The sequence below is a fragment of the Blennius ocellaris genome (assembly GCF_963422515.1).
Source record: "Blennius ocellaris genome assembly, chromosome: 16".
NCBI classification, from domain to species: domain Eukaryota; kingdom Metazoa; phylum Chordata; class Actinopteri; order Blenniiformes; family Blenniidae; genus Blennius; species Blennius ocellaris.
In genome coordinates this window covers 15,132,995-15,157,070 of record NC_137665.1, presented here as the reverse complement: position 1 = coordinate 15,157,070, position 24,076 = coordinate 15,132,995, and the positions used below count along the sequence as shown (strand labels likewise).

The 24,076-nt window shown below is 43.7% G+C and overlaps 1 protein-coding gene across 1 annotated transcript; it reads left to right on the top strand.

The window, feature by feature from the left end:
- The first annotated feature begins 766 nt into the window (after window positions 1-766).
- On the top strand, window positions 767-22,615 carry map3k3 (mitogen-activated protein kinase kinase kinase 3). Its single transcript, XM_080511028.1, has 17 exons — window positions 767-1,810; window positions 7,347-7,418; window positions 7,900-8,021; window positions 10,234-10,274; window positions 10,725-10,824; window positions 11,604-11,717; window positions 11,889-12,009; window positions 12,623-12,756; window positions 12,946-13,019; window positions 13,215-13,282; window positions 14,584-14,679; window positions 14,772-14,933; window positions 15,013-15,161; window positions 17,018-17,149; window positions 17,639-17,768; window positions 17,846-18,023; window positions 19,810-22,615. The coding sequence occupies exons 2-17, from the start codon at window positions 7,415-7,417 to the stop codon at window positions 20,036-20,038; spliced, it is 1,854 nt and encodes a 617-aa protein (XP_080367154.1). The 5' UTR covers window positions 767-1,810; window positions 7,347-7,414; the 3' UTR covers window positions 20,039-22,615.
- The last annotated feature ends 1,461 nt before the right edge of the window (window positions 22,616-24,076 follow it).

Below are 24,076 nucleotides of genomic sequence, written 5' to 3'. Positions count from 1 at the left end.
GGTACTGTAACTACTGCACAAGCTCAGCCACATCTGGAGGATGCCGGAAGCTGTTTGGCAGTAGTGGAAGATCTTTTCATCTTTGCAACCCACACACCCAGCTCTGCTTGCGTATTAATGAAAGGGAAATAATCTGGCTTAAAGGATGTATTGCTACGAATCATTGTCATAACGACATCATCTAATAACACAAATATTCTTTATTTTTTATGTAGTTTATACAATTGTAAAAAAAAAAAAAAGATAGAAAATAAAATGATCTATTATATTTTGTCCCCCATGCTATGTTAGAATAAACTGCTATGTATTCGGTTGGTGGTGCAATATTTGCGCTCTCGCTGCACAGTAAGAAGGTCATGGGTTCAAATACCGGCTGAGGCCTCGCGACCCCCGCATAAATCTTTGGCGACACCCCGATGGGGTCGGGATCCCCTGTTTAGACCCCACTCGGCTAAACACCACACACATACACAGCCAAAGACTATCAAACACGTGGGTCGTGGGTTCGATCCCCGCCAGCGAGGAAATTATATTTACAATCTACTATTTTAATGACTTTGCTGACCATAATCGGGTGAACCCAGTCTTCGAGTTAAAACTTATGCTTTGTGACAACGGTGAAAGCGCCTCACGCCCCCCTGACGTCACCGTCGGTCCGCCCCTCCAATAACGAGAGCGCGCTCCCGCGGACGGACTTCCACCGAAACAGCGCGCCCCCGCAGCTGCAGGGCTCCAATTTACAGTTGCGGGGATCCGAAACCGCGTCGGGAATAACGAAGTTCCTGCTCGCTGCGGGCGCACACACGACGCCAAGGGGGACATTTTGCGGAGCCTGGACGTTCAGCCGTGAGGAGCGACGCTCACCGCCCGGCGGAGGCGTAAAAAGCGGGTTCCGGTGGAGATCTTTTCTCTGTCAGGAAGTTTGACGTTACTCGGTGGAAGCTTGTTTCTCGGCTTTGTTTTGGTTGGTAAAAGTTGTGGGCGACAGCTGTACCGCAAGCGAGTCACTGCAATTTGATTAAGAGGACATGGTTTTACCGATGGGTTTATCGAGCTTTGGTGTTTTACCTTGTAGGAATTCCTCATGAACTTTAAATTCTCCGTATGTAAAGTCTGTACATCGACGGACGATCCGAGTGAGCTTAGTTTGACAAGTTTACGTAAAACGATGTTTCAATGAAGCGTCGTTTGTTGTAAGTTGTTAAACATATCTGGACTTTAGTTATACCCACGTATCTGTATGATGTTGTGATGAGATCCTGTCATAACAGAGTAGAAAGCTCCAGTTTGGGAATATTTTGCTGTCCAACCTGGCAACCCCGGGGGGGAACTCTGCACAGTTCGCAGGAAGAGGAGCCGTCAAAATCACGGAAATCGAGTATTTCCCTGCGGCTCACACATGGGTTTGAAACAGGCTGCACGTCGGTTCTGCATCTCGTGTATGAAGCCTGAAAACATCCCGGAGAACAAAATGTTTTGGAAGTTTGAGTTTTCCAAAGCCTCCGGGCTGCAGCGGCGCCGCAGCTGGAGCAGCTGGATGTGAGAGGCTTTTCCATCGGAACTTTTCCTGTGTGGACCTCGACTCTTGTTTGTGTTCTTAACAGCCTGGAGGGACTCGCTTTCTCTCTGTGTGTGATTGAACTTTCCGTTAAAGAGGACAGGCCAGCCCTCTCGCTCCCCCCCGGTCACCCGGTGCGGGTGACCCCCTCCGCCATGGCGCCCCGGTGTGACTGGACCGACGGCTGCACCTACCGGGGGAACTCAGCCGCTGCACACCTGTGACCTTCGGGAGGAGATCGGTCCTGTCCAGGTGAGGGATGTGGGGGCTGAATTATTATTTTATTTCTGTGTGTCTTTGTATGAGGGCTGCAACGGTGTATCGACGAGATGCACAATATGCATATCGTGAAGTGCAATCATTTCTGTTTACGTGCACTGTGCATTCATGCTCCGCAAAAATGACTGGAATGAATTGGAAAATATGAAAGACAGGTGCGATTAATTAATCATAATTAATTCTCATTAACAGTTTAAAACGGCTTAATCAACTGAGAGAGAAAGAGTGTTATTGTTTGGAGGAATCAGTCCCTGCATAAAGACATCAATATCATCAATTAGGAACGTTTACACAATAAAGTTCCAAGTGGTTTTACCTTTCAGAAAAGTTCTGTGTTTACATGGCGAGGGTAGATGTGGAAAATGAAGTACTAGAAAAGTAGAAAAGTTCCACCTTTAGGAGGCGATATGAAAAAGTGATGGGCGCAGTGACTGAGCAACGCCATGGAAACGGAGCCCACTGGTAAGATGTCTTGTGGCCCATTTGTGTTGTCAATAGGGCCTTAAAGTGCAATTCACATTGTTATTCCAACACTCAACGTCACTATTGAGTCTCACATGTGCCATGCACTGTGCATTCATGCTCCCATGAATTCACAACTACAGTGTTTATAATATGAAGTGCGATATACTGTGACCAATTTATAAATATTGGGGTATTTACTACTTATATAATTATTCGATATCTAGTAGCTACAAGGCAGATGTCAGAAATGTGGGCATCAAGTAAAAATGACCAAAACCAATAAACTGCTTAACTTCTACAGAACTACTTGTGTGAATTACAGACACACGTGATTGTTAAAAAAAAAACCAACATGGCAGAACTCATCTGGTGTAAATTAGTGGCAAGAGAAAGAGCACTATTATTTGGAAGAACAAATACATGAACATCATCTACTTGTATTTTTCGCATATCTTATCGATATAATACTCCACACTGATATCACATGTTCATCTGATGAACACAAAGTGACGTAAATGGCTTTGTCTTCACCTCAGACAAGACTCCTACCTGACTCCATTTATTTCTCACAAAGATTTGTTTGTGAGAAGGGTTTTATCACCCTCAGTCGATCCTTGTAGACTTATGAGTTATGACTTGTCAGTCAAGGTCCACTTCCTGTAATGACAGTGCTTCCACATTAATGCGGTACATGTACAAAAGCACAGTGTAAACCATAAGACGTAATCAAGGTGTAAGCCTGCCAGTTTGTATCAAGGGCAAAGAAAGCCCTATTCACCAACTATAATCCCAGTGTAGAAAAGGAACAAACTCCTTTTGTAATAATTCCTGCAAACTGGGATACCTTGATGAGGTAATGATGAAGAAAGAGACATGTACAGGTCCTTTTAGGCATGTCCAAGTCGCAGTACTCACACATTAAACACATTTCACATGCACAAAATGTGAGGCGCTGCTGCAGTGTACAATATTATTATATATGCTGTCTTAATTAAGAAATGCATAAAGGAAGCTAATGGAGATTGAGGCTTTTAAGTGAAGTTCACAAAGAGTATATGATCCAACGTCTTACCGCTTTGAAAATCTGTGATGCAGTGCTACTGTGATTTTGACTCATTTATATATTTTTTTATTAATCTCTACATAATCACTGTCTCATAATCTACATGCAGCATCCAACAGAAGCTAATTCTGAACAAATCTTGCACAGCCTCCATCAATACAAGGTGGTCAGCGCTTCCTACTTGTAGACACTATAATTGTAACTTTGTTTTTATGTTATCATCAATCTGTCCATCCATTTCTGTGTGATGTGTCTCAGGCGCTTCCTTCATTCATGTATCGGCAGTGTTTTGGATGATGTCTTGAGAAATGATTGTTTATGGATGTGAAGATGTGACGGGTCAAATTCAGCTCAGCAGCTTCAGCCAGTCTCTTTGCCACCTTACACACATCATACCACCTGGCTGCTCAAGGGTGAAGATTAGGGTCACATGACCACTGTAACCTTGGAGACCTGACAACCATCAGATCAGTTGGCGAACCTTGATTTGGCGTTGCTGTGTGAGCGAAGCTTCCAGCGGTTTTCCAGTGACTCCCTGTGGCGAGCTCTGCAAAACGGAGCAGCTGAATAGAAAATGCTACACTTTTGTAAACACAGGATTAACTTTTTTTTAAACATATCTGACTAGAACGCTTTGTTTTGTTTTGTCTCATGAGTTTATCCAAACATGTACCGGTGTACCAGCATCCCTCTTGAAACTTTTCCTCTTTGTATCATATTACTTCACAGAATGAGCTTGACTTTCAAAACTCGTATTACAGACGCATACGTTCTTATTTTGAATGCACAGTTTCGTGTATTTCAATGCATAAAAAAACCCACTACAAAGGGCATTTTGAGGGCTTCACATTGCCAAAGAAAGCACGAGCTCTCTGAGAGTGCACTATTCAAATGTGGTGGGCTAAACCAGAAGCACATGTGCACCTGAAGCGGGAGAGACACCGGGCCAGGGGATTTTGCCGCGAAGCGCCCGAAGTCCAGCTGCATCACGGGCCTGAGACCGAGCGGACCGTGGCTGGGAAAAACGGCTTCAGACTAAACACCTCTTAAAGCAGACAGAGGAGAGAGGGCGGAGGAAAATCCGTATAAATCCTGCGAGTCCTGGAAATGCGATACAAGGAAAATAAAGCAGGAGCAGCTGACTGGACTGGTACAGCGCAGCTCGCTCTTCATTGAATTCCCCACATTCCACCTGGGAGGTCATGACAATCAGTCGACGCTGCAGAGGATAGGAGGCTAGACAGTAGCTTGAGGATCTAAACAAAGGGGAGAGTTGTTGTTTAGAAGGACCGGCTAAGTCGCATGGTTTGATGTCAATTCTGGGAAAACTCACTGTAGGATACACGCGAGGTAACGGGCTCCATGTTACCTGGAGTGACCGTACACCCGTGAAACAGTGAGACTTTCACACTTCATAAACTCCTTGTTATTTAGTAGGATGTAAAAGAAAAGCAGCTGTAAGCGTGAGGTTCTGGAGGGTTGAAGGACATGAAGGTTTGGCTCTCCCGCCGCTGGCGGGAACGCGAGAGCGGCGGAGGCTTGAAAGCGGCGTGGCCGCGCTCCGCCAACCACAGGCGGACGTGCCCGGAATTCCTGCGGGTGATTATTACCCAGAAGTCCACAGAGTTGATGAGTTGCCTCATGTGCCCGTGCCTTTCATTCAGTGAACAGAAGTTTCTCCCGTGCTGACGACCCGCAGACACTCTTCATCTTGTTCCCTGTCCTTCTTTGACCTGCTTTTTCCACACAAGTTTCATTTAAAATCTTAATTGCTCCTTCATTATCCAGAGCCAGTTGCCTCTGAGCTGTTTGTTGTGTTGGAGGGCTGAAGCAATAAAAAAAACAACAAAAAAAAAAACCAACTGGTTTCCATAAGGTAAGCTCAGGACAGCTTCGAAGGTCGGGACATTTCAGCATAAAGAGGATTTAATGTTGTCTTTATAGCTGTAGGTGTGAAGCCATGCGGTTCATGTGAATAAAATGTGGTGTAATGTTTTCATTTATGTGAGTTGTCACAAGACCAGCTTCACTGTATTTGTCTATACCGTTGTCTGGCGTGCAATGGCGTGCAAGTTCCAGGGTAGGAACTCCGAGCCCTGATGCAAAGCAGAGTTTCATATTTTTGTGCTCAGACAGTTTTACCCTCTGCTTGACGGTTACTGATGCCAATATGATTAAACACAAATGCTTGTTTGTGCATTAACCGTAAACAGATCTGTAAAAAAAAAAAAAAAAAAAGAGGAATTTTTTGGAAGCAAATCTAAGTTTGACTTAGAAGTATAGAAAAGTAGGACTTCGAATGAGAGAAGATTCCCTGTGGCATGAAATGAAATTGTCACATGGCTTGAAATATATGTGGATGACGATCTGACACAAGCCATAAACCACCAAAATGCAGGTAAAATCGAATGGTTTCATTGGGTTGTGCTTTGAGCATCCACGCACAATTAAAAAGTTCACTTTACTGACCAGGTGTTATGGGTGGAAGGTTAGATTTCAAACCAACCTTTATTGCATTATAAAGCTTTTACAAGCCGATCATGTGTTGATAATATAGTACATCCATACACAGAATGTGTATTTGAGTTGAAGAGTTTGAATAAGAATCTAAACTAGATTTCTATTGAACATAAAGCGAAGCGATGCTTGAGTCAATCGAAAAGTGAGGTCTGTGGATTCCTTCGCTGAAGTGATTCTGATCCGGTCTAATTTGATGAAGGATTGTTTGTCTTCTGGTTTTATAGCCTACTTTATGCTTTGGTTGCAAACAGTAAGTCAGTTTGAATGGTTTTGTCAAATAAGATTCGTTCTCCCACCAAGTGCACTTGTGAAATGGGAGTTTATGTTCGAAGTCACAAGAGCACAGGACGTCTCTTGTGCTCAGCATTTGTTGGATCAGTTTGAATACCGAGGTTTATTGGTACAAATTTGAGGGAAACCCTCTCCATCGAAGGAAATGCCTCAGTTTATAACTCTGTTGACGCCTTGAATGGGGCAGATAATATTGCCTTGTTAACATCAACAATAGAGTTTTGACACGGCCGCGTCGGGGCTCTGCAGCTCGTGCGAGCCCAGCTCGTTTTCAAAGCCGCTCCGTGTTTGAAATGGCAGAAAGCTCCTGGTGAAAAGAGCATTCCTGCCCGCGCTCGAGCGGCTCGAGCCAGCGCGACCGCTGCCAGGGCAGATTCCATCTCAGCCGTTTCCAATTGCCGTTCCTTCTCATGGGCAAATGCTCACATGCTCTCTCTCTCTCTCTCTCGGCTTCAGTCTGGAAAACCTTCGGGTCTGTGCTCGGCTGGCTTAAGTTACATGCCTGCAAGAAATTTAGCATGTCAAAGAGTTCGTGCAGCAAATGAAAGAGAGGCTCCCTGCGTTGCTTGATCTATGGATTGTGTACTGGAAGCGGTTAGATACGGTATTAGAAAGGTGCACTTTATCAAAAGTCTCTGATGAACAATCTGAAATCTCAATCTTCACGTTTTCACACTCGCCGTCACAGTGTGACGTTGACGCTCATGCTAATTTCCTGGTAAAATGACGGCTTCGTTGTCTGTTAATGTTAATCGCATATTGTTCTCTGTGCTCATGTGTCTGTGGTTTTAACTCCAACAACCAACAGGGTTAAATCGTGGCCTGGCATTCTAACTACATCGTTTTCTGCTGTTTCCCGAAGAAAGAACACGTAAAAAATGATGCATTTTCACTTTCAGCTTGAGCCCCAAAATATCTTTTCTTGCTCAGTGGGAGTGCCTGCAGCTGCTCTAAGGTTGTCAAAATTAGATTTGCACATGTCAAACAAAACCTGAAGGAGACGCATTATCGAGTCTCTCCCATTGCTTTAATTTTGAAGGCTCCTGCTTTTTATATGATGTGAGTGGAAGAGTAGGTGCGTGGCCGTTTTTGGGAGTAAATCTCGGGGGTGAAAAGGAAAAGGAAATGTTGCGAGCCCCTTCTCACTGGTCTCTGTGTTCACCTTCACAGGCTGTGAGGGCGAAGGGCTCAACAGCGCCACCTTTCTGAAGACCACGCTGTCAAAGTCCGCCGCTAAAATGAGTAAGTCTTCGCACCCCTGATGTCACGCAGACACACTTTACCACACACTCCAAACATCTTTCCCGAGGCCAAAGGCTTGTGTGAGCTGCTGTTCTAGACACTGTCAGGTGAAGGATTGGTTTTCAGCCCTTTAAGAGAGAAAAGGTGGGGGGGGGGCTGGTCCTCTCAGCTGCCCTGGGGGCTGTGTGATGTCCGTCCAAACTACACAAGGCCAATATTTTCCCTCCGTGCACCAGTCCAGTCAGCGCAGCGCTTGCCCTGAGATCAAACATGGGAATAGGCATATCAAAAACACGGCAGGTCTTTCCTGCCTCCAATAACCTGTCACAGGATAAGTCTCAGTATGGCTGCATTTGCAGGTCACCCACCATTTCTCGTCGTGGACTCTGGCCACCGTGGCCCGTTTCCACTCTCGCATCCAGGCTGGCCAGTTTCCCAAAGACTCTGTTAATTGTATGTTGTCACCTATTATCTCCTCCAGATGAGAGGCAGGCACTCCACTCCATAATGAAGGACCTGGTCGCCCTCCAGATGACGCGGCGCCAGCCCATGTTGTCATACGACAGCGGCAAAGCCAAGGCACCAGCACAGGCCAACAGACAGGTGAGAATAGAGACGCGTAAAACCATCAGAACTCTCTTCACGAGGGGGGAAAGTTCAATTAAAACATGTTTGATGAGACTAATTAACAACACATGTCTGAGGATTGGTTGTTTTCCATCCGAAAGTGGGTTTTAGCTCCCTGCACAGCTCGCTGAAGCCTCACACTCCTCTTACAGGTCAGAAAATGGCAAACACATGCTGCTGGAACGGTGAAGACGCACTCAATATGGACTCAATGAAACACTTTGATTTCAGTATTGCGTCAGTGTGGCTCAGATGACATCTTGGTGGTATTTTCAAGTGTATTTCACGCAGCCGTATTGCTTGATACGAAAACAAACATCGGTGTGATGCAGCTTTTAAAACCAAGAAATTATGTGTTTTTTTTTTCTTTCAAACCATTGATATTGCCCAACACCAGTGTCAGAGTTTAGGACTTTCAACCTGGTTCTGATTCATTGACTTACAAGCTTACCTGACTTACAAGCTCTTGCGTAGAACGTGCTCAATTACATCCTCATGATTTAAATGAAGGTTTTTGCATGCTAATATTTGACACCCCTGGGTATATGAGAACATTGAGCTGGAAATGAAGGGCTTCTATGTTGGTTTGCTTGCGAGGATCATGCAGTGATTGACTGGAGCCCAGCCTCATCCAGCACAAAAATGTGAAGTTGGACACGATATTGGAGGGAGTTATAAAACACATTGCAGCCTTGCAGCTAATAAGTCTTAATTCTAAGAGATGATCGATCACAATGTCCAAATGAAGCCTGCAAAAAAGAAAAAGTGATTAGGAGCCAGCTGAGGAAACTATATCAACAGAATCTCTACTGACGGATGAGATGATTTATGCTGCTCATGCGTGGTGAAATCGCCACAGTAATAAACAATGCTGTGTTTGGAAAGGGTATATATCACTTTGTACGCAAGTATTTTTGGATAAACTCTACTATTTTGCACAATCTGAGTTGATATTCTCTGCTCACGATAGTTTACCTGGTAAATGGACAGTGAATCTCCATTTTAATTTGCAATGTTTTTGCAAGCCCTTTAGCAAATCAGGCCTTTAGTTGTTTGGTGCTTCAGCTCCGCAGACGGTTCTTTTATTGCTGATTTTTTGTTGTGTGTGTGTCTTATCAGGAGATCCTGAACAAATTGCTACTGGTTTGTTTAATTTGCTGCACAATTTCTGTTTTCTTACATCCTGCACTAATATGGTTCTAAGTTATATCTATTGAAATAATTATAGAAATTATGATAGCTATAATTAACTGAAAACATACCAGAAAACCCATCAAGATCTTATTGTACTTTTTTGTTCCCACTTTTTTTCTGAAGTAGATCACTTCCCTCAGTCAATCCCATTGCTATACTATTGCTTCATATATTAAATATGGAGTATTTTTTTTTTGTTGTATTCTCTTGAAGTTCCTTCTTTTTGTGTGGCGAAGCGGCCCACCCACCGTGTTTCTTTCCTTTTCTTTGCGAGTCCTCAGAGATTAGCCGAAGCCATCGGTGCAGTTCAGTGGTTGTTTGATGAAAAGACGGCCGTTTGGAAAAGCTGCTTGCAGCACTTTCAGGATTGGATGTGACTTTCTCACTGGGGCAGTTTGTATTTGGCCGGGTAGCTTTGAATGAATGCTGGAAACGGTCGCTGTGGTTTTGTCTGAGGGGCAAAAAAATGCTCGCAAAATAACTGCCGGGTTTATCCAAAGAGTAAATGATCTGAGCGGGATTTCAGTGTTTCACAGGGATTGCAGCCTGGCGACTTTACTTCATTTTTTATGGTCAATTGTGGTCGAAAGTAGAAGACGGTGAGTGAATGCGCTCGTGGTTGTAACTCAGGCAAAGGTCACTGGAGTTCACCGCTTTCTTCACTTTGGTTTTTATGCCGGTTAAACAAATGGGAAATGACATATCTTAATTGTTGAGCTTTCAAGGTGCTGGTAAGTTTAGTTTGTTACCCTTGGACTGAGCGACGCCAGCTGATCTCCCCATTTCCAGCTGAAACCGAGACACTCAGAGCCAACCTTCTCATCCGGCTCTGTCCACCAAGTCAAGAGTTTATTTCCTCAGATGTCTGACTGTTTTTTAAAAACACGAGCTTTTCCACCCCGAGACAGAACGTGGAGTTTGCGCTGAGCCAGAGCGAAGCACAGAGAAGGCTTCCTTTGAAGACTCTGACCTTCCTGTTTGTGTTCTCTCTCAGGACGACGTCAGGATCAAGTTCGAGTTCTCAGGTGAGAGGAGGTGAGTCTGGATTTTCATTCTTTCTTCACATGCAAGTTGTGTTTACGTGGGCCTGTGTACACACAGCCGCACGGCGTTCGTCCATGTGCGAGCGGGGGAAAGCATAAACACACACATACGCAGGAGACATAAACACTTCCACTGAGGCATGCTGTTGCTGTCACCCGTTCCAGTTCATGAGAAAGTGCACACAACCCAGGGCTTAATTCTGACTGGTATGTTGAGCTGGAGAGTGGAACGGGAAAGGACTGTGGTTAGCCTGTGGCTGCCAGCACCGACCGCAAATATGCAAGGTGTACGGAGAAGAATGCGTGCCTGCTGGAAACGGCAGCATGTGTGCGTGGATCTGGCTCGCACGTGTGCATGGAGCCCGAGAAGCACTTTCTCCAACCAGCTGCGGCAAGTCTCTCAAAAACCCGTCCCTCCGCGGGACGTCTCGCTGTGTTTCAGGATCCTGATGTTTGGACGGCCTGTGCAGTTTGAGGAAATTCAACAGAAAGTCAAGACTGTCTTTGGCCAGCAGCTCGACCTGCATTATATGAACAATGAGGTAAAACTGGCCGGCTCACTCTGCTCGGTGTGGACTCCTTCACCTCTCAGCAGGGTCGTGTGCCGAGCTCTGCGAGGCAAAGCAAAGACACAAAGGAAATATTGTATTTAGTCCCTTCTGCTTTGTGTTAACACTGGCTATTTTACACATCTGAAAAGTATTCAGTGCAACAATCATCAACTGGAGCACTGATGCACAACCAGAGGCCCAGAACCTTAAGATACTTTCTTGAATGTACTTTATTTAATGATGGTAAGAGTGAGTGTTCCTGAAAATGTTTGGATTCTCTGTAATTCTCGACTCGGAGATCAGAGAGGGGGTCTGAAGCCTTGGGGACCCTCTGATCTAAAGCTTTTGTGCTTAGATTAGCCAGGTAGAAAATAAACATACTTTATATTGCCAGATAATGCAACTTTAAAGTATTTTTTTAATACTTTTTAGTTGAACATTGAGCAGCTTAATTGAGCTAAAAAAGACTGAATGCAGCCTTTTTAAAACTATTCATAGAAACTACTAGTTAATCTATGCGAGTGTCATTTATTGTGTAGACCAGGTACTTTTAATTATTGTTTGACTTGCCCTACCTTTCTGAAGAAGCATCATGACATCATATTTAGCAGACAGGGTCGAAAGATCAGATTAAAATATGTGGTAATCCTTAGTTAGGACTCCTGATTACACACCTACACAATCACAGATCTTATCTGCCTCCTCTGTTTCACTCTGGCGCGTTTCACTTTGTTGAGCTTGTCGTCTGTTCGTCTTGTGTCTCGGAGCAGTTGTCCATCCCTCTGCGAGGTCAGGACGACCTGGACAAGGCGATCGACCTGCTGGACCGAAGCGCCAACATGAAGAGCATCAGGATACTGCTGCTCACTCAGGAGCACAGCAATGTAAGACACACACACACACACACACACGCACACACACACACACTCGCTCCAGGTGGCTTTGTGCAGTTACAGTCCAACGTTGCACCACCGCCGTTTCTTCACCGCCGGACATTGTTATGAAAAACTTCCTGATTGATGGAGTTTAAGCTCCCCATCTTCTTCTACCTGCAGGTCTCCCCTCCCTCCCACCACGTGCCATGTAAGCAGGTGAGGATCAAATCCTCCCAGTCCACTGGAGACGTCAGCACTGCGTACCAATCCTCCGAGCCCAGGGGGCGCCACCTGTCCACCGGTACATAACTCCATCCACAGTTCAAAACTCTTTTCGGGTGTCACTCCTTGAAGCTGCTGTTGGCTCATATTCAGAGAGGCTCATGACCGGTGTCTTCATTTCTTACCGCTGGGAAACGCAGCTTCTACTCCACATGTTCTCCTTCAAGTCATATTTTATTATTACAGGTCAATAACATATGTCTTTACTGTAGTCTGTGCTCTCTCTCTCTGTTGCTCTCTCTCTCTCTCTCTCTGGCTGCTCCTTCTTCTGCTTCCCCTTCTCGAAACAGCTCCCCTTCCTTTTCCTGTTCACCATCACTCGACTGAGCATGCTTGGACAGCAGCCAATCAGATTGCAGAATGCTATTAGTGTGCTCGTCCAGCAGTGTGGTTTACCATTATTTTTTCCCTTTTCACTCCAAAGCAGAAGGGGTCAAAGGTGAATTAGGAGGACTTAGAGCTGAGCTGTATGGCAGCAGCAGGCAGTACGTGCTAAAGAACAGCATCTTTTAGTGTGTTGTAGACGCAGATGACATGTCAAAGTTTGTGCAGCTGCTGTGTGCTGCGGCTCACACTATTTAGATTTTTTCTTTTTCTTACGTGCAGTATTTTCCCGTATTTTCTGATCCCAGGTTCTCAGAACACGGGGCGGAGCTCACCACCTCCCGGCTACGTTCCCGAGCGCCAGCAACGGATAGCCCGCCAGGGCTCGTACACCAGTATAAACAGTGAGGGGGAGTTCATCCCCGAGACCAGCGATCAGTGCGTGAGTCACTTTTACTGAGAGAGTAAAATGCGTGGAATCATCCACCTATAAACTTTAACGAGCGGCTGTCTGTTTCTGCTCATCAAAGAAAGTTTGAAGAACAGATTTCAGGCACAGGTTACTACAACTGTAAATATTTGTGTCGTGAAAATGTCCAACACATTCATTCTTGGTTGTGCTCGCGTACAGGTGCTGGATCCCTGGAGCAGTGCGGAAAACTCTGTTTCTGGAAGCTGTCAGTCTTTAGACAATAACTCAGACAGGTGACTAATAAACAACTCAATGCTTCCACTCACATTTTATTCAGCTTCTATAGTATTTCCATGTTTACTTCGCGAGAAAGGAGTAACCAGCTCTGTTTGAACGGCCCGATACAATCTGAGGAAATGTCCGTTTGAGTGCAGGAGACTTGTCAACGTCTCTCACTCTTCTCCCCCCCCTCCCCGACTCTCACACAGCCCCTCGCTGAGGAAGTCCCGCATGCACAGAGCCAAGAGCTACCCTGACAATCGACAGGAGTGCTCAGGTAAGAGAAAAGCTCTCACCCTGTGGAATGCCACTCTGCACACAGAGTTCAATCCCAGGCCTTTCTGTGTGACATTTGCACGTTTTCTTTTTTCCTGCACTCCTGTTTTCACAGTCCACAAACATGCATGAGAAATCATCCATAGGTGTGTGAGTGTGTGTGTGTGAGTGTGTGTTTGCCCGGTGTTAATCACTCTGCAGCCTAGACCTGAATGAAAGTGTTGTAGGAGATGGATGGAAGACATGAGTCACGAGTCTCCATCCATAAACGTGCTAAAAGCAAGCCCAGTTATAAGGACTTGAATTTTCTCTAATACTGTTTATCAAAATGAACAACTTTAACACTTAAACAGATATGTGGCAAGTGTTTAATATTCAGGTTTTGTTGAATTTATCATTTATCATTTCAGCCATTTCAAAATGATTAATTAAGTAATTAATTTGAAAGATCCTTCACAGTATTTTACTTGTGAATAAAATTTATTCAGTTCATACAATCAGATTAATGTCGTATGATCATGCCAATGGGCTTTATGAAGAAAAAAAAATGTATTAATACGGATATGATATTATAGTACAAGAACAGGAACGGTACGAATATGTGTTCTCCACAGTTAAAAATATTCATCATTCTTGTTGGATTTCCTGTTTACTTTCAAGATGATGAATGAATTTACTTCAAATCACATCAGATCTTATCAAACACTAAACAAAATAATACACTGAATATTATGTGTTTGACAAAGCACAAAACACTTGGATATTAAACAAGGCATTTTTTTTCACTTCTTATCTTCTCCCTCTCACTTTGTGGCTTTTTAATCAGTTACTGAATAAAGTATTAAGATGATGTCATGCCTCTGTCCAGCTTCTGGTCTGCTGACAGCACTAAAGGTTTGAACATGAGGCAAGTGTCGAGAAAGTTTGCAGCTTTTTGTGTTCACTCTCTTCAGCACCCTCGACTGTCAATACTTTATATTGTTGACTTCTGATGTCACTTCACTGGAAAAACTATGTTGGCATCATCGCATCTTGATATTGAAAAGGGTGGTGTGGAAACTGGTTATAGTTTCACCATTGAGAATATTTAAATGAAACCCAGCATAGAAAATTTGCTCTGACTGTGATGTCTTTCTCAAATAAAGGCACATCTTTGAGATTTAAGAGTTGTTTTAACCACAAAAAAGTTCAAAACTTTTGACACGTTTCCTGATTGGACTTGCTCTTTGAAGCAACAGGGCATGATGGAGGAGTATGCGTGACGATTTCTCTGATGACATGTCTGTGGGCGTTTCCTTTCAGACAGGGAAAACCATGTGTATGACCGGGTGGCAGGTAAGGGAGGCACCTATCCCCGCAGGTACCACGTTTCTCTGCATCACAAAGACCACAGCGAAGGTGAGTGGAACAAAGCCTGCCTTGGCTTTCATGTTTATCGTCTGTTGGACTTGTCGTCCGTTGTGTTCAGAGCCACGCTCTTCCCTCTCCAGGTCGTCGAACGTTTCCCCGGATCCGCCGCCCTCAGGGGAACCTCTTCACTCTGGTACCGTCGCGGCGGTCGCTGAACGGCAGTGAGGAGAGCCTGGGCAGCTGGCAGCTGGTGGACGCACAGGGCCGGCTGCGGCCGCAGGAACGCTCCGTCGGACACAAGTGTGAGTGTCGCGACGGGGCAGGACTCCGGGGACAAGAAACGGTCAGCGGAGTCATGGGACGTGCATCTTTCTTTTCCAGCTCCCAGTGCTCCTGTGACGTGGCGCCGAGGGAAGCTCCTTGGCCAGGGCGCGTTCGGTCGGGTTTACCTGTGCTATGATGTGGACACGGGCCGAGAGCTGGCTGCAAAACAAGTCCAGTTCGATCCGGACAGTCCGGAGACCAGCAAGGTGAGAGGCAGGCGGCGGGGGGGGATCTTCAACGTTACTTGTTATTGTAGCGCAAATATAGAAACTATACAGTGTGTATTTCAGAGGGCTTTTCTATCTCTGCTTGTTTGAATTTGAAGATGAAACAAAGAGGATTTTCATTGTGATGTCCGTCAGAGGAGGGGTGAGCGTGGTTTAATGTGAAGCCAATAACACCGATCAGATTCATATCGATAACACGTTTCCCAATCCCTGATCCGATGAGCTCAAAGATCAGACGAACCAGTAGAAATGTTCTTCAAATAGACACTTGGTACTTTTCTTCCTAGTACAGTTCAAATCCTGCTCTTTTACACGTGTCTGCATAATTAAAACTCTGTTGTTTTGGAGGAAATGCCGTCATGTCCTGGTTATGTTTACTGTTTAACTAATGAAACCAAACTGGACTTTTTAACTGTGAGATGGTGAAGCGAAGCTTGTTGTTGAACGTGGACTCGGCAGTCTGTGCCATTTTGCCGCTGTAAACATGCCAACAATGACTTCATGCCTTCATACCTTCACACTGGAATGCAGATTGTAGGCATGAGCAGCCAAGTGGAACGACAATGAGCCAAACATTTCTTTCCTCAAACCCTGAAGGTGCCATAAAAAAACATATTTTCTCACTGGGTGGCAGTAGTGAGTCCGACTATTTTTCTCTTTTAGTTAGTTGCATGTACAGGTGTCAACACTTCGACTCACTGCATCATCGTGTGTTGGAAAGTGGTATTACCACATGGGGCCTCCTGAAGCAAGTTTTAGTTTTAAATCTGTGCAGATTAATACAAATAGCTGGTACTTTGTCACATTTTAGATGCGAGGTCTGTAAAGTAGAGGGTTTTTTTTCTGCTTTTCCTTCCGATGATTCTGGTTTGTCTTAAAGTTTGTGCAGAAATGTGATGAATTTGTTCAAAATTGCTATAACTGCTGAGAATGGATCAAAGAAAGATAAAACAAGCGAAACTTCTTAAATGGCTAAAATTGTTGTCTCAAACTGTTAAAAATTGCTTAAACTGCTAAAATGTCCAAAGCAGCTGATGAAGCGCAACCGATTTAAATTGCTAAAATGCTAAACAGTTAAAAGTGTTACAATAAAATTCCTTAAGCTATTAAAAAAAACACTTATAACTGTTAAAATGTACAAAATAACTTTTGAAATTGTTAAAACATCTAAACAGCTTAAGATGCTGCTAAAATCGCATAAATATTGTGAATTTCTCTTGGAGATCATTAAAGTATTTATCTATCTATCTATCTATCTAAATAGGCTATGAAGTAGAAAAAGACTAAACTGTTATATATTGTACTAAATTGTCACCAGGTCTTGATTATAATTCACAAAATTCATAAATTCAACCTGAGCTGCAGTTTTGAGGAAGTTTAAAAGCTGGATTTGGAAGTAAAACATGTTTTGTGGCTCCAAGTGTCTGTAAAGGAGATGAAAACATCTTTGAGTCAGTTTCAGACATTCTGTCACTTCCTGCCTGTGAGGCTGACGGGGCGACTCTGCCTTGACCTGCCCCTCCCCCCTTTAGATACCTCCTCTAGATACCCCTGCAGCGTGGAGCCTGCAGTCTGTCTCTCTCTCTCTCTCTCTCTCTCTCTCTCTCTCTCTGTCCCTCTCTCTCTCTCTCTCTCTCTCTCTCTCTCTCTCTCTGATGTAAACACAGGAACTTCTCTTAAGGAACTGCTGTTTTCTCCTGTTTGTCCTCTGTATGTTTATGCTTCCATGTGTTTGTGATCAGCTGTCATAGATAGCCTGTGGGGGGAAAGAAAACATTTATTTTGTAAAAATAAAACTGGCTGAAAACTCCTGTTTTTTCGGCGGGTGCGTGCAGGAGGTGGGTGCTCTGGAGTGTGAAATCCAGCTGCTGAAGAACCTGCACCACGAGCGCATCGTGCAGTACTACGGCTGTTTGAGGGATCGCAGTGAGAAGACCCTCACCATTTTCATGGAGTACATGCCGGGGGTGAGTTTGAAATATTGACAAGAAATGAAAGTGTTCGGGCTTTGTGCAGCCTGATATTTACCGTGTCGCTTTGGTGCTAATGCTGTTTTCCTGGCAGTGAAGTAGTTCTCAAGTGAGAACTGTGATCTGATGAGTTATCATCAGATTAAACTTATGTTTATTTTAATCTGCAAAACCAGAGCAACATTCTCCTTATTCAGAGTATGTGAAGGTGATGGGGTCTGAGTTCAATTCTGTCATTTGTCAAAATGAAGGTGTACAATTTTTAACCATTATATAAAATATATTTCTACAATATAGTACAACTCCATTATTTACTCAATGTTTCGTCTCCAGTTCAGTAATGTAACAGGTTGGGAAGCGTTCATATAATAGGGTCCCTTCAGTATTTTGCATTGTTGCAGTTACAATAATTGATATAATTCAAACTCAGTGTATCCAGAATATTTAGAGGTTGTGCAACCTCTCAAGAGTTTTCTTTCCTTTCAGGGTTCAGTCAAAGATCAGCTGAAGGCGTACGGCGCCCTGACGGAAAACGTGACCCGGAAGTACACCCGACAGATCCTGGAGGGCATGTCGTACCTCCACAGCAACATGATCGTACACAGAGACATCAAAGGTTCGAAATCGGAGCGGGAAATGAATGTTCAGGATTGGAGACGTTCACGAGATGGTAACGTCTTCCTCTACCTTCAGGCGCCAACATCCTGCGGGATTCGGAGGGGAACGTGAAGCTGGGAGACTTCGGAGCCAGCAAGAGGCTGCAGACCATCTGCATGTCTGGCACGGGCATCCGCTCCGTGACTGGCACCCCCTACTGGATGAGTCCGGAGGTGATCAGTGGAGAGGGCTACGGAAGGAAGGCCGACGTCTGGTAGGAGCAGGAGAGAAACACACACACATACACACACGCGCGTTAAAAAGACTTTACTGCTGAGTCCAAATAAAAAAATCATCAGGTTATTCGACTACTTTTGAGCTTAATGTGGGACAATTTGCAGAAAGACCACTGCACTGTTTGCCTTTGTCTCCACCCACTGGACATTTGGTAGCACTGCAGTTAAGAATTCATCACAGCGCTTTAAATCGGAGGTCCCCAACCCACGGTCTGCAGACCGGTACCGAGCCGTGGGTCATTTGGTACCGGGCCGTACAGAAAGAATAAATAACATACCTTATTTCCGTTGTATTTATTATCCTAGTCTGAACAAGCTTTTATTTTGAAAAATGGCTGATATTAAATCCACAAGCTCGCAAAATGAGTAAAAAACAGACGTCTTTGTAAAGGGGAAAAGGCCCAGTGAGGAGACAGAAGAATAACATAAAAGTAAGTAGAAAGACGTACAAGTACACAGTGGATTCACTTTTATCATTATAGTTACAAAATACAACGGTTTTTATTTTGTTGTATTTATCCGCCACACCTTAAAGGCTGGTCTGTGACAATATTGTCTGACATTAAACCAGTTCGTGGCGCAAAAAAGTTTGGGGGCCGCTGCTTTAAATTATATAAAACACATTGATGCGACTATATCCTTTGTGTAATTATCAAAATGCACCATGAAGGAACCCAAACTTACGAGTTGAACTCAGAATTTTGTTTAGATGGGGATTAGAAAAAAATATTTTATGTTAGTTTTTCACAATTTACTCATAAGAGGAATATTTTTTCTCCTCCTTTTTTCTCCTTTAAAAAAAAATAGATTTTGAAAAAGTCAATGATATTAACAAAGTTACTGAGTCTGGAAATATATCTTCTCCCCCACTACTACTACTACTCTGCAGCAACAAACCTGTTGCTGGCATTGGTATCGGTGCATCCCTACCAAAAATGATGTTACTGAACACCATAATGAACAAATAACCCCATAAACTACAGTCATGGTCATCTTTCACTTTCAAACATTTGTTAAAGAACACATTTTATAGCAATTTTATAGATTTTGTACTTGGACAAACAGGTGAGATCCTTTACTTTTAGCCAACACTGCATGATGCTAACAGCTTTTTGTCTTCTGTGGAGGTGTTGCTACTTAAAGAAATTATCATATCCTGCTAGGAAAAGACTTAAAACATTACTTATAAAGACAGCATACAATATTTTCTCCAAAGAAAATATTTCAAATTTCTAATTAATCACTATTTTAGTACTTGTATCGGTACTTGGTATCGGTAAGTAGTTAAAGGTTAGTACTCCTTCTTGTGCTCGTCCTTTAAAGTATTGATGTATCCCTAGGGTTGTGCATTTAATTTTCCACGATTCATGTCTCAAACAAATATATGCATATTTTTATTTTTATAATGTATGGAGGATATTTTGTTATATACCAGTTGAAAGAGCAAATGTATCCACATTTTAGAAGCTGTCTCACAGAGACATCTAGTGGTCACAGATGGTATTTACACATAGAAGTCACATGAGCGGGCAGACAACAGAAGAAAAAAAGTGACTTCTACTCCAGAAAATACAATAATTGTATTAGTTTATGGATGGATTGTAATTTTTGAAGCACAAATATTGGAAAAGCTCTTAAATATTCCAGTTAGTAATGTGTTATATCTATAAAAGATTGGTGTGGCGGGGGAAACATTCCTCCGCAGATCAAAATATGTGGGATTTGTCTCGGCTTGTTCTGAAGCGAACACGAACCGTCTTGCAGGAGCCTCGGCTGCACGGTGGTGGAGATGCTGACGGAGAAGCCCCCGTGGGCCGAGTACGAGGCCATGGCGGCCATATTCAAAATCGCCACGCAGCCCACCAACCCGCTGCTGCCGCCGCACACCTCCGACCAGGCGCGGGACTTCATCCGCTGCATCTTTGTGGAGGCCAAGCACCGGCCGAGCGCCGAGGAGCTGCTGCGGCACCCCTTCTCTCAGGTGGGCTGCTGAGACCTGTCGGTTTCTGAACGATGCTCACACCCAGCCCACCCGAGGCTCAAAGACATGGACCAAATGTCCTCCTCTGGAGGAGCCAGCCCCACCGTGTGCTCTTCCAGGAGTCTCCATAAGGGGGGGGGGGTCACAGGTTAAGTATGCGGTGTGTTTCGACATGCTTGTGCACCACTTGTGTTTATGGTCACCCCCGGCCCAAAAAAACTGCGCACAAATTTTTGCCCCGATTCACCTGAAAGCTCCCGTTTTCCTGCTCGGATGGAGAACGAGGATTTTTTTTTCTTTCTTTCTATACCGTCTTTTTATCTCTGTTCTTCAACTACACCTCTGTGTTTAAGTTGTTGGCCTTGCACTGTTTCAATCGCAGCACCTCAGAATGAAACAATTCAGTATTAAGTCCAAGATACACAACCTGACAGTAAATCACATGCGCCTCAATTTCGACCAGCTGGGATTTGCTTGGTAATTTGTTAAGTTCAAAGACATCAAAGAGGCTTTCATTCCTAAACACTTAAGCTATTGTTTAAAGAAATATTTTTAGTATTTTCTTGGTCTTCGATGCTTCATACAAAAGTCAGTATTTTCACTTCCACCAGCCGAGTTGTAACTAAATAGTAATTTGCATTGCCCTTTTCCACGGAAATTAAAACTCCCAGCTTGTATAATGGAACAAAATGAGGCCCTGTTTACACCGCAAGGTTTCAAGTCATCGTTTGTGTGTTTTCATTTCAGAAGAGTTTGATTTTCACACAACATTTTGAAAACGATGTTTTGTTTATATGGAATCTGCAGAAACGCTGAAAATGTTGAAGTTATCATACCAGGCTGCGAGTCGGCACTGTTGTTTTTGTAATGAAACTACACGCAGATTGTAGGCGGAGAGCAATACGCAACGACCAGGTTGGACGGTAAAACTACCAAGTCCCAGGACAATGTGGACTGAGAGTCATGACGCTCTGCAGGAAACATTGCTGTTATTGTGTTTCCGCTGACTCGGAGCATTTTCAAACTGTTCCACCTTAAAAGCATTTTAAAAATGCAATGACATTTTGACATTTTCACTTGAAAACGTGTAACCAGGGCCTTTATATCAGAGCTCATTGCAGTCAGCAACATTCCTCCGTGCAATGAGTCAAATGAAAGTTTGCTCCAGTTATGAGTTTAAATTCAAGCATCAAATCCAGCCCGACGAGTCAGATCTTCCTCACTTTTTCTCTTAAAATTGACTCATAATTGTCTTTTACTTCCTGTTTCACCACACAGTGACTTACTGCCCACCTGTCCCCCCCCACCCCCCCATGGCAGCTCTCAGTATCACAAGTGCCAAAACAAAGACAATCTCACATGGCTCTGCTTTTTAGATATGTGCTGCTTTTCAAAGTAAAAAGCTTTAACCTGAGGGTGACTTTCAGATCCTCCCTTAGTGTGTGTGTGTGTGTGTGTGTGTGTGTGTGTGTGTGTGTGTGTGTGTGTGTGTGTGTGTGTGTGTGTGTGTGTGTGTGTGTGTGTGTGTGTGTGTGTGTGTGTGTGTGTGTGTGTGTGTGTGTGTGTGTGTGTGTGTGTGTCACAAACAGCCCCTGACTGAGAAGCCTGAGCTTCACCATCAAGTCCAATCAGATGCACTTTGATATAAAATTAATGTTGTCGGGTTTTGTTCAAATTAGACTTGTTTTTTGTTTAAAAAAAAAAAAAAGAAAAGAAAAGAAAATTTTGAATGTGATATTATTTTCCCCCACTTTTATTTATATCCCTTTGTCCATTCCAGTTAGATTTGTATAAGTGAATATATCTATGTATAAATATATTTTTGATATTTAGACTGTGTCAGATGGAATGATACTGAATCGTTGGAAGCAGCTGGTTTTGCAAACATTACAGAATCTAGGGTTTTAGAAATGGAAAAAAAACTGGGGGGGGGGGCGAACTCTGGCCGCCTGGTTCTTGTTCCAGTCCAGATTATGTTCTCCTCCCCACACACACACACACACAGACACACACACACACACACACACACACACCGAGAGCTACACATTTAGTATTATAGGATAGTATTTTCTGACAAGTTGTGGACACAATGCCTCATGAATGAAGCTTTTAAAAGTCTCGGCTCGCAGATGAAACTGATGGGAGGGATTTTGGCCAAAGACGGGGCAGGAGCAGAGCCAGCGCTGGACGCCAGAGTTCGCTGTCCTACACCCACACGACGACTTTGTTTATCCTCGGGTTTCAGACACCGAGCCCAGCATTAAGCTAATATCCAGGCAAAGGGCTCAGAGTAAAGCTTCTTCTTTATTTTATTTTTTTTTCTTCTTTTCTATGGGGCTGCTAGTCACTCAAGGCAGCTAAAACATGTATGTGAGGCGATGAAAATGGAAATAAAACAAAAACCCCGGGATAAGCAAATGAATGCACATAGTTGCTAGAAATCTACGTAAGTGATATTTACCATGACAAGACTTGCAGTGCAAAGTCTCTAGTATCAGATTTATTTTACACCAAGAAGAGAGTAGTGTGTTATATATTCATGTCATGCCTTCTTTCCAGAAACAAATAAATGAATGATTTTTAAATCGGTATGTTTCGATTGTGTCTGTGTTCACGGTTGTGGCCGTCATCGGGAGACTGAGTTCATTGTGAGAATCTGCTTGATCGATGTCCTCGTGCTTTTCCATTCTTCCGCCGTCCATTTGTTTCTGCCTTTTTTTTCCTCGATGCGCTCGTGAGGAAAAACAGGAGGCGCACACAGGAAGAAGAGCTCTGTGATTGTGTCAAACAAAGAGACGGGACACTCTTTTTTTTTTTTTTTCTTGAATCGCTGGAGCTGAGACTTTGCTCTGCTCTTGGAGGATTTAGTTTTTGCTTTCTTGGACGGATTGATTCGAGAGTGTAGAAGTATCGTCATGCAAAAGCCGCAAATGTAAATTCACAGGATGAATGCAAAAGTCACAACGCAAAATCTCAAAAGAACGGCATAAATACACACCTCGCAACACAAATGTTAAGTCACAGCAAAACTGCAAAAGTCGTACAAAATTCACGGCACAAATACAAAAGCCAAAAGATAAATTGTTAAAGTCGTAACTTCAGCTACAAAGACAAGTCACAAGAATGAAAAAAAACAAACAAACAAGAATATAGAAGTCATAACAACAATACAAAAGTCACAACCAGTATACAAAAGTCTTCATGTGAATGAAGAAGTCACAACAACAGTACAGAAATTGCGACGAGATAACAGAAGTCACAATATGAATATGAAAGTCACAACGTAAAGAAATGAGAAGCCATGATTCAAATACAAAAGCCACAACAAGGATACAGAAGTCATGACACGAATGCGAAAGTCACGGCAAGGAATACAAAAGCCACAATGCGAATGCATGATTCAAGCCACATCAGAAGGCAGTGTAGTGTCTTGTGCATTTGTGTTGTAGCTTTTGCATTTTGGTCACTTGTCCGGTCCGTCTCAAGTTAAACGCAAAGAGGAAGAGAAGAACATTTCATCGTAAAAGAACACAGCTTCTCTCTCATCTCACCAGCGGTTATCATTTTCTTATTAAGTACACGTATATACCTGAACGCTGTCTGTACCCACACACTTGCTGCAGCCGGTGTTTGTGTCTGGGTTGTTGTCGTGACGTGTTGGTGTGGAATGCCGGTCTGGGCCCCCGTCGTTCCTGCTGACATGCAGGCTGGAGCTCGAGGCCTGAAGCGGCTCTGCAGCTCCTCTCTTTGTGAGCTCTCTGTTTTGGACCCGGTGATGCTGAGTCATAGAGCCGCTCTAATCTCTCTTCCCTCAGATTTCCAACCCACCCCCCCTTTTTTTCGGAGGAGGCCTCTGCAACATGGATTTCAGCAGCGCAGGTTAGTAGTTTATATTAGTAGTTGTAACAGTAGCTTAAAGGTCTTGATTAATAAGGAACGCCTTCTTCTACGGAAAGTGGTTAAGTGAAATAGTGAGGGAGTTTAGTGCATCATAAAGTGTTTATATAATTTGCTGGTGTCACATTAACAGTGCTTGAAACCTTATAATTA

Bases quoted from the DNA above. Each gene is read 5' to 3' on its own strand.
- map3k3 (XM_080511028.1), top strand. The intron at 8,022-10,233 runs GTGAGAATAGAG...GTTCTCTCTCAG, and splicing joins CAGCACAGGCCAACAGACAG to GACGACGTCAGGATCAAGTT. The intron at 11,718-11,888 runs GTAAGACACACA...TTCTACCTGCAG, and splicing joins TCACTCAGGAGCACAGCAAT to GTCTCCCCTCCCTCCCACCA.